At 29.1% G+C, this 12,084-nt stretch overlaps 1 protein-coding gene across 1 annotated transcript in view; it reads right to left on the reverse strand.

Annotated features, from left to right (window-relative positions):
* Nucleotides 1-12,084, reverse strand: part of LOC132939636 (all trans-polyprenyl-diphosphate synthase PDSS1) — a 39,888-nt gene that overhangs the window by 13,508 nt on the left and 14,296 nt on the right. Inside the window, exon 4 of the mRNA XM_061006914.1 lies at nucleotides 11,045-11,186. Within this exon, the coding sequence (XP_060862897.1) occupies nucleotides 11,045-11,186 (142 nt within the window). The remainder of the gene's footprint in view (nucleotides 1-11,044; nucleotides 11,187-12,084) is intronic.

The raw sequence follows: 12,084 nt of genomic DNA on the forward strand, positions 1-12,084 counted from the left end.
CATTGGTTGATCTACGTCTTGGAGGCAGTAGGAGTTGCCTAACTTGAGCGCCCGGTTACGCCTCCGAAGTGACCATGTACTTATGACCCTTGGTCGAAAATAATGACACAATATGATGGCCAGACAGAAACATATTATATATATATTATACGACTGATGAAATTATTTGAGTATACCTTATGTAGATATCTACAATATAGCCTAAAAGATAAAATTTAAATATTTGAAATGTTATTCATGAAACGCTTAGATATATTGACGTGAAATTATAAGACAAGAATAAAAAACTAAAACTAAAATTTTTATTTATTTCAGTATTTTTGAAAAAAGTTTATATTACAAGAATGCGTTATAAAAAACCATTACGAAATTCTTCCTGAAAATATTATGTTCTAAGGTCAATGTAGATTCCTCTAAAAACCGGAATTATGTTTGAAGAGAAAATAAATAAATATTCATTAAAGAAATTATCATAAGTGCATTATATCACAATAATTAATATCCCAATTATACACCTTTAGGTATGAAAATTAACGATTAATATTTTACGTGATCGATTAGTATTACCTAATAGTTATAATGACACTAGTCTAGCACACAAATTCAAATACAATTAAGATAAATAAAATATTAGTATAAAATGTCTAATGAACATTTCTTTAAATTAAATATACATTATAGTGGAATTTTTTTTCGTAATTCCAAAACACACACATTAAGAAATTGGATGTTATTTTCTACTCAATACGTAGAAAATGTACAAGTGTCATAATAATAACATTGGTTTACGCCACCAAGCTGTACATGTTAAGTATCAATTAATTGAATATAATACAAACAAACTTTCTCATGTAGTTTCTCCCCAAAAATGTAGTGTTAGTTAGTTACTATTTAGTTGAGTAATGAATTATAATATTTTATTGTTTAAAGTGTGTATTTCACATGTACATTATTAATACATACACTTATTTATATGAAGTGGTTAATTATAAATCAACATTGTATATTATATTGTAAGTACCTATACAACGAGAATTTTTCTAGACATGTGATTATACTGTTTATATAGTTTTGAGGAATTAGTTATGTAAATAACAACGACAGACTAATATCAGCAACATATTTGCTTAAAATAAGAATAACGCTGCAAACATATAAGTACAAGCAGCCTATGTCATTTATTATTTATACTTAGTAAACAATGGAGTGGTTAAGAAACTATCCAAAAAATTGATTTCATAATACTAGGTGAGAAAAAATAACGATAAATAATTAAAGGACCTCAATAATTCAAAACTTTTAACTCTAAATCTTTTAAAAATGTTAATAATACACATTTAAATGCTAGGGTTTTTTGTGAAACAGTTAAATATTGTAGTATTTTTAATTTAGAGATAAATGTTTTGTTATTGCTATACCTACTATATTACACTACAAAACATAAATATATACAATATATATATTTAAAATATTTCATAATAATTTAAGTACCTACCTATAAAATTTGTATAAAACTGTTCACTCAAATTAATTAAACTTCATGGTTTGGTATTATTACTTGAGAGTATATAGGACATAGGTATATACAATTTGTTACACATACGAATTATCAACTGAAAACTTTAATAGGTAGGTGTAAAATAAATTAAATTTTAGCTTTTGGAAAAGTATTTTGAATAAATTTAGATGGAGTACTCTAATTCCGAGTTTTGACAATACTGTAGAGTGCAGACTTAAGTTTGATAACTGCGCGCTTACGGACGCTAATTATAATAATATTACGCATACACTATGAATGGAAATAAGATAAAGTTCATATTATGACAATAAATTCCAGCATTTATAGACGACTGGTTTCTATATTTTTTGTTTTTTGCCTTTTTTTGAATAATATACATGTACGACGCAGTATTCACCCTCACCCCTTACAAAAGAAACCCCATGAGTAGATATATACATAGTAATTTACTAAATAATAGATATGTCACGCAGTCATACGATAAAATTGGTAGATATTTTGTCAAAGGCTCCGGGGTATGTTTTGTGCTTACGGTGAACATCCGGAATGACTTTAAATAATTATACATGACGTTCTGTATGTCTGTATGGAATGCGTGAGTTTCCGACGAGTGTATATGGTATTACGTATTTACTCATTAATAATTGATTCACCCGTCAAAGCTTTGAAATATCTGACATAGATTTGTACTCATGTATGAAGCCGAAAAACCTTGGATATCCAAAGCCGATATACATAATATAATAATGTTCGTTTACTTTCGCCCATTGGACATTAGGTATCGTCGTTTATAATTTCGCAAACTCGTGATATAGCTATATTGGACGGGAGAACAAATCAAAATGGAAAGAGACGCACAATTGTATTACGTAATCTACTAAAAAAAAATAAATACGTTTGTATACATTATGTATAATATATATACACACATTAATCCGAATAATTTATGAGTAAATCGTCGTTGCTTAGTCATGCCAAGCTGTATGCCAAGGTCGGATGGTTTTTCGAAAAGAAAGAAACGTTAAACGCCCGCCCGGGGCCCGAGGGGAGGTGCGCTTAAGGAGAAAATATATACACTCATCGCACGCACATATTATACAGCAGTCTGTGATTGCATAATTCGGTCGGATGTGAAAAGAAACAGCATTCCAGCAGATAACATGTATTAGGAGACGATAGTAAAGGTGTGTCTTGTAGGCAACAGGACAGTATACCCGACGGATGCGATGACCAACCAATCGATAGACGCAGCCTTGTGTCCGGTCAAGGACAGACGCTGGTCGGTTATATACACGTGGACATTCGAACGTTCACCTGACGACGTCCGACGGACCCGGTAAGAGGGTTGTATAGGTACTTGGCAGTTTATGTGTACATAAATAATATCATTGAATATAAATATTTATAATCAATGATAATATGAATATGGTTAATAATCTAAAAGCCTGAAGACAAATAGTAAATTAAATTACTTAAAAAACGTAAAAACGATTTTATTACATGGTATATAAACAATTATTGTTCATAGGTGATTGATGTTGGTTTCAATGTTTAGTAGATAATTTAACAGGAATTGCAAAGATTGTAATTTTAAAAAACCAAATATATTATAAAATGCTATAATACAAATCATGTTTTATAACCATACCTATATTATATACCGAATATTCAATAACTTTAAAAAATAATTTATCGGTTCGAAGTTTATCATTCTACTGAAACATTTCAAGAAATACCTAAGCAGCAAGTATAATAAATAATTCATTGATGACATTTATACATTTATTATTAACTAGTAACTGCTGACATTAATTTTAAATTTAATTAACTTCCTTTCTAAGCAGTGTATTAATTTTTATCTTTTTACCGAAATTTATGAGTAAATAATTATATTTTGACAGATACGGTAATGAGCAGAGTTCAGTTCCGAAAAAACCTACATCAATTTAACATTATACGCAATTGTTTACAGAGCACTTTAAAGATATATGTATAGAATTATTACAAAAAAATATTCAATAACTATTATAAGTAATATTTTTTTTAGTTACCTAAGTGTTGACTATAGTAGCTATAACATATTGTACCATATATGGAATATACTCAATGGACAGCCATGGGCTATTGCACTATCAATAAATAAAGTAGTCGAATACATATACTCAAACAGTACAAGACAGCTATATAATATTCAGTGACTCACTTAGTAGTTATAAAAGAATTAAGAACACCACAAACCCTTCTGGTGTAATAAATCTCATTCAAGAAAAAAACCTATTAAGTAATAGGTAGAGAAAAAGAAACATTTTCTTTTTAAGAGTAATCGGAGCAGTATTATCGGAAACGAAAAATGAGATCAAAGAAGCGTACCTACTTGAACAAATTTGTCAAAAGACAAAAGAGTACATTTTTAAATATTAATACATAATATTGTACAAATTATACTTAACGACACATGGAAAAACTAGGGCAAAAACCAAATACAAAATTAAATTAAATAAAAAACAGTATATAAATATGGAACAACCCAGAGCTCAAAATAAAATAAAAAATGATAGAAAATCCACTACGTACGAGGACAAGCATTTTTTCCAATAGCCTATGGCCAAACCAGAACTCCACACATGACATGTGAATCATGTGGAGTCAAATCTACTTTCAGGTGCATTATCACGGAATGTCGTAAATACCAGTAAACAAGAAAACATAACATCCTTCAAACATTTTTGACGGGAACCGGATTTCCCGTCCAACATTGGTCTTCTTAAAAAAATCGAGTATTAAAAATTTAATGTAGCCAAATGTATAAAAATATAAAAACACTATAGTAAAAATAAAAACAGGAAAAAAATTCTATTATATACTAACGGCCTCTTCATATGCCAGTGTATTTATTTTTTAGATCAATAAAAAAGTATAAATATAATATAACAGGTATACACTATATAATACAGCGTTTCGTCATCGCCAAATTTCATAACATTTTAAATTGCATTACCCCAAATTATTTTTCTCTTGTCGTGACCCAGTCAAAAACAAAACAGAAAAAGCTCAAAGACCACAAAATGATTTATGATGTTATATTATGTAGCAACGTTGACAAACAATATATAATTTAGTAATCTAAACGGACATAGTGTAATAATAATTGTGAAACAAAAACATTTCAAAGAAAAATAAAGAATAGAAGACACTAAGGCACTACCAAAAGAGTATTTGATATATATACAATATGTGCGTATTATTAATTTAAAACCATATTTCAAAATAGCATTTGAGAATTGAGGAGCGTTACCCTGTTACATTAAAATGATTTATATTATAATCACACATTGGAACATTTCTTATCAGTTTTCTAATTCGATTGTTACTATCTAAATAAATAAATATCAACACCGTTATAGAGCTGGTTGAGGTTCCTAAATAATTATAAATCTATGATATACTTCATATCGAATTATGACACAAAAGTCTTTTCGAGTGTTGAATGAAATCGATTTGTATTCAATGATACGGAACAACTTAATATTGGTACCTAAGGTAAGTTGAACGTACTATTTTGATAGACAACTAATGAGTAATAACCTACTTGTTTTTTAATGTGACTAACTTTTTTCATACCTACTTATATGTTATCAATTATTTATTGTATGTAAAGGCGTTCATAATTCATTCAACATTAGCGAATTTATGCGGGAACAAACAAACCACAGACATAACGACGCCAACCACTACTTTTTTTTATTTTAAATAACCACTTTATAGTTATTTCATTTTATAACATGGTCAAAATTATTAAGTAAATTCTTATAAAAAATTTTTATACCTGTAAATATGTCCAAGTTGTTTTATTGAGTTTTATAAACATATAAACAAAAAACGCATCAGTATTTTATAACTAGAAAGTCGGTTCATCTTGTGCCAATACAATAATTATATTACAGGTGAAAGCAATCTATGTTTAATATTTTGAGGTAGGAATACATTTTTGCAAGTGTGCCTCGGGTTGAACTTGGGTGTGTCATTTTGGAGGGTTTCGACTGCATTCCGATGCCCTTCTCTAATAATTTCACTAAAGGTCACATGACCATTCTGGGTCAATGGGTTGTAGGGGTTATAATTATAGATTTCGTTTGTGCTTTTTCACAATCATAAACAAGTAGGGAGTAACGTCATGCTAAATTTAATTCTGTATTGGCAGTTAAATATTTTAAAAAATATACTGTCGAAAGGTAAATAACGCCTGTAATGTGTATAGTTGAATATTATAAGACGTTAATATACTAAGCTGGAAAAACTAAGTATAATTTCTGATTGTGTAAACGTTGATCTATATATCTTACACGATTTGTAATAATTATTATAATCCATTAATGGTGCATTTAAATTTTAAATTAAAAACTACAGTAAGTTAAAAAAAAATAATTTTTCGTTTAAAATTTAAAATAATAATAAAAAGTTATTTTAAATTAAATATATTTTTATATAACAATCAAGATATTAGTTATGAAACAATAACATTGTTAGATAATCACAACGTGATTCTGAACAAGGGATCTAATTACAGTAATTCCGTATGATAAGTGATAAACGGTCCAATGGAAATGAGACAGAATAATAAAATACCCGTGAGGTTATGTGAATGCAGAAACGTATTTTCAAAACAATGTCTAAAGGTTTACGGATGAAACGATGTTTACTCAATGTAAATGTCGTTGTCTATTGTGTTCGATGACTATGTCAAACCCATTCGTGTATTTAAGTTAATTGAAATTGATGACGGAACAAATTAGGAAATAATAAAAAAAATTGTAATATTAATATAGCATATAATTTTGCGTGTGTAATAACGTATTTAATGAAGGTATATTGTTTAATACGCTTACAGTTTACGATGAAAAACATTCAAAGTAGTCTCAACTCTCAAGACAAATAATATTATAGTCATTCAATATTAGCGTATTACATAATAAATAATGTCTATTATAGTGTTATACCATAATATGTACCTATATGTGCTAGCATAACCTTTGATCTTCTAAGCATTTATGATATTAATATTATGTTTAAACTATCAAAATATATAAGTGTACCATAACTTCAAAGTTTATAGGTTTATTTACACTTAATTTAAGTCAGATATTATATAGATATATATTAAATGATTTAGCGAAATATTATGAACAATAACTGATTTTTTGTCATTTACTATTTGGATCTTTTGACATTTATTATTATACTCGTACTATATATTTGTAAAATAATGAGTCCAAATATCGTTTAATGAAAGTAGTTTATCACTTATACATCATATAATATATGAAATGTACATTTGTGTACCTACAGGAATTATTTCATTGGCAACAACGTATTTAGTTTATATTATGTGTCTAAGAAAAAATCCCGTGATGTGAATATAAATTTATTAGAAATTGTTGGATATCTGATCATGATATATTGAAAGAAAATTCATGACAATTTTTAATCCATATTTTAAATGATTTCGTCATTGTTAATGCAAACATATCCATCGATTATATCAAAATTAAAACCTTAATTTTCATTTGGCACGCAAAGATGATTTTTGTATTATACAACTGCATTTTACTTGTTTGTATTTAATTATCCAATTAATTTTAATAGTTGGCATAGGAAAATATGTATTATAATTTAGTACTTAAGGATTAATTGTTTAAACAAATTTAAAATGGAAGAATTTATTGAATATATTCAATGAAATAAGAACAAATACATAGGATATTGATCTGTTATTCTAGTAAAAATATTTCAAGGTATTCAGGTTGAAAAAAAACTATTTGAAAAAAAATTAAAGATGTGAAAAAAATTCCACCCGGTATTGGTACGAAACCATTAACCACTAACATTTACAACATTTTAAAATAGTATTATTTTATCGTCTAATCGTCAAATCGACGATTTGAAGTAGGTATCTCGTTTAAATGTTTAATGTTAAAACTAGTAAAATATTTAAACGGTCAATCACGTCTCGCTCTCACCGGTTACTTACACACCAGCCCTTCTTGTTATATCTACTACAATATATCTGGAAACCGGATCTTTGCCTGTTCGGTTCCCGGGAGTTTTGTCACAAATATAATGTCCGAGAATCGATCGGACTCTCTAAATTTGGACGACAGTGCAAGCCTCTAAGTATTATTTATTAATGTGCGTTTATATATATATAGATAACAAATTTGTTGTTTACACATTGCGTGAAAGGTCTTCCGGAACAAGCGTCTAATTGTGAAACACACACGACGCATATTCCTAACTATACAGGCAGCCTACGCACACGTTGAACTTTCTCTATATACACGCTGCCACCGACACACAAAACGCACATACAGGGCCAAGAATAATATTATATATTAAATCGTACGATATTTTTGAGAAGAGGGGAGAAAATAACGAGAGATAGATAGAGAGAGAGAACATAACACAATTTTTTCTTACTGACAAGTCGTAATAATAATAAATTCAAGACTGCAGTCCTGTTGATGCACAGAAGGAATTCTCTGTATATATTATAATTTTGAGGATATTATATTCGAATGATGCAACTCACGATAGTGTCGACGTACCATTCACGCGCCAACGGTACGCAGCATATAGTGACTAAGTACTACCGTGCGCCAACCGGCGGACGACCTTGCCCTTTATCGCGTGGAAGACGTTACATGTTGGCCACGGGTCAAACTTGTTCGGTTGACATTTTCGATTTTTTTTCCCGATACCTCTCTCCCTCTATCTCTTTCTGCGTTTTCCCATAGATCTCGACAAGTTCAGCTAATCGTGGCGGCAACGAGTACCTGACTACATAATACATATATAATTTATATACATATTTATTACCGCGACGACCGTCTTTTACGGTATACCTACAATATTAACGAGATATGAAAAAAACAACAAAATACAGACATCCTGCACGCGACTTTCTTATAAAAGACCGCTTTCGAGAACTGTTTGCGTTTGTCGGGTTGCTCGAGTGAAATTGATCGTCGATACCCGCGTGCGCGGTATTCCACGACCAAACATCTCCGCCGCAGCGGCTCGAAGCGCGCGTAATAAGTGGGTCTCCGCTCGTAACTATGTATACCTTATTATACCTGTCTGTCTGCCTGCCTGCCTATATTATACAGTGAAAGTATAAACCCACGGTGCCAAACCTTCTTCATTCATCGATATATCGGTCTTAGCCGGGTCGGTTAATGGTCACCGGCGCCGCGTCGGATTTAATTACCATCATCTCACTGCGATATACCACCTAAACATTATAATAATATAGTCTTCGTTGTTGTTGTTGTTAAAGGTATTATAATCATCATTGTCGACACTTGTCACCACTACGTGACGATTATACACACCATACCTAACTTATTACATTCCGTGTTGGACACGACCCGACCGCGGTGCATCGTTTTTTTTTTTTTTGATAGAGTAGTTTTGATACACGTCGTGCCCTGACTGTGCGTCAGGTATCGATAATCAGCTCAGGTGTATTTTTAAGAATGTATAATAATTTAATCTTAAACACTATTCAAGAATTATTATTAACGATAGATATTTCAAAAAAATAACAATGTAAAATAAAACAGCAAAAAAAAATAATAATTATAATACAGTATATCGATTGTTTGTTTTTAGAATAATATATATATCAACGTTTTATAATAGCTAACTTCATTAAACGTACGAAAGTTTAGCAGTAATAGTGAGATATAATTGAATTAACCGAATCATACCCAATACTAATTGATCATAATTACTCTTTTGGTTCGAACGTCACATTATACAATTTTAAGACTTTCATAAATGTTTAACACATAAGTTTACTAAATATACAGTTTTTCACCATTTGTTTACTACATAGTACCATTTTTAACGAGTAATAATAATATTATGTTAATATGCGACCTCTTCTTAATAGTAAATGGAGTATATAATATAAGGTGACAGTAATATAGTACTTCTAAAGGTTTTAAAAATGTTCTACTTATATATGAGCATAAGACGAGCAATTTCGTTTGTATTATTTTTCGGTAAAACTATAACGGGTACAAGGGGTCAAGGTCAGTAGTATGGTATATCATCAGTATTAGTGTATTACACATTGATATTTATGAAATACAAGCACAATTGAATAACAGAAGCATGCAATTATATATAGGTAGGTTATACGTGAATAAATTATTTTCAAAAAATATAGGATGAAGATAGTTAAATAGCTGTGGTTTTCTATTTTAATTATAATAAATAACACAACTCTATATTCATCAAAGTTTGTTGATTATAAGATATTTCAACATGATTTATTTCAAATTGTCAAAATTGTAAGGATTTGAAGTTGTACAGTATTAAAAGAAAAGACGATTTTCTTTGAGATCTAACTTCGTTTTTTTTATTCACTACATCCATGTCGTGAGGTAATTATCACTCTTTAGAGCTACGATCAAGGTCTAACAGTTTTTTAATGGACTGGAAAGGTACTTACTTTCAAATTACCATATATATATACCGTGTGTCCGCGAAATCTGAGTATACTCTATAACTCTGTTACCTACATTAATCAGTACCCTATACATATTTTAGAATTCTGTCTGCGGGAGATAATATTGTTGATCCAATAGTCTAGTTTCATTTACCCCGAACAGAATTAAAAAATATTTGTAGAGTAATATTGGTAATTTAACTATAGGTATAGTGCAGGTACTCTGTTTTCGTAGACACACGGCATATATTATATACCAGGGGATTCATTTAACGTAAAACACTTGCTACTTAAAAAATTTTAATAGTTTATGAAAATATTTTCCTTACAATTGTTTATTGTTATCATTTTTAAATGACAAAATACACTTTTAATTTCATATTCCGAAACAGAATATTTTTCGGAGTATTTTGATGTAGGTTTACAAATCAAAATTCAGACGTTTAGTTGATTTAGTATCAAGTGATAATTTATACTTAAGTATTTAAAGTTTTGATGTGTGTAGTGGACAAACATTTTGTGGAGTATCCTTACATATGTGACCTGTGGTCTCATGTGCCACTCAATATAAACTAAAAATACTTATAACTCAGAAACTATACTCGTCCAAAATTCAGTTTTTATATATCAAGTACCTACTTACTGTGAAAAATATTCTGCTTTGGAACATGGAATTAACGACTTAAAAGCATGAAAAAAAAAGTTTTATAAACGTTAATAGTTTTTATTGAAAATATTTTAAACGCACGATGATTATTTTTTTTCCGTACAGTTACCTATAGAATACAAAAAAATTCAAAATATCGATCTCCAGATAAAATAACACTTATTTCTAGTCAGGCGAGAATCGTTAAAAACTGAAAGTTAAATCGAAATCATTTTTATTCTCTCAATAAAAATTTTGTGTTATGTTATTAGGTATATATAATTTGTAAAATGCAGTAAAGATAAAGAATATATTAGTTTAAACACCGATACTAAATAGTCAGGTTAATCGAGAAAAAATTACTTACTTTTTTGTGGCTCCAAAGCGCGTTTACACTCGGCTTTCCCCGTCGAAAGTCTGATTGATCAATGACATCATCGTGAATTAGGGATGCAGAATGAATCATTTCCGCAATCATAGCTACTTCTCTTTGTTTTTTGTCCAAACCACTGTAACCGTAAGAATACTATAGGTAAGTACTATAATATACAAACATTGTTTACAAGTAAATTTATTAAATTAGTTTAAGTGTCTTATGACATCGACAACATTTAATTTAAGTTTAAAATTTTCAAAAAAAGTTAAAACTATTAAAACTGTTAATGTACAATTTTCAAACAATATAGTTAATAATGATAGGTAGTCAGGTTAATTCATAAAATATATAATATATCATATTAGATTTGTGTTTACAGTAGAATCAAATATTATAATAATGACAATTTATACACGACACTCGTGATCAAAACACAAGACACTACCTTATCCCCTACAAAAACCAAGTGATTGCCTTTAATCACGGAGGTTTTGTATATTAATTGCTTATGTGCTTATCTGTAAAATATGTTTTTAGCCATTTAGAGTTGAAATAACGAAGTATTTAAAAAAAACGTTAATTAGAAACAATTAATGATTACCATTTACCGCGTAATTAAATACGATAATTAAAACAATTATTTGTAATATAAACGGGTTAAAATACGCAACTTATATTAAAAACAATATTGGATAGGCAATTTTTTTAGGCGATTCTTATCTTTGAGTATCGTGTATTGTAATTTACAATATTTGGTAGGCTTTAGTAATCGTATATTAGTAGATACATAATGTATAATATGCTCCATAATTATATTTTTAAAATAATAGGAATTGTAATTTTATAATTTGTTTGCATATTTAGTATTATAAAATTTAAAATTTAAATGTTATAGAGTATAATAGGTACATGGTAGGTACAGGAAGACCTGACGGATGAAATAACTTTTGTTCTTATCAATATGTTTAATTTTTTTTTATGTATATAATTTATAGTCAGATGCGTTACACGTATAATATATAAAAATTATT

Source organism: Metopolophium dirhodum, chromosome 2 (genome assembly GCF_019925205.1).
Source record: "Metopolophium dirhodum isolate CAU chromosome 2, ASM1992520v1, whole genome shotgun sequence".
Classification (NCBI taxonomy): Eukaryota; Metazoa; Arthropoda; class Insecta; order Hemiptera; family Aphididae; genus Metopolophium; species Metopolophium dirhodum.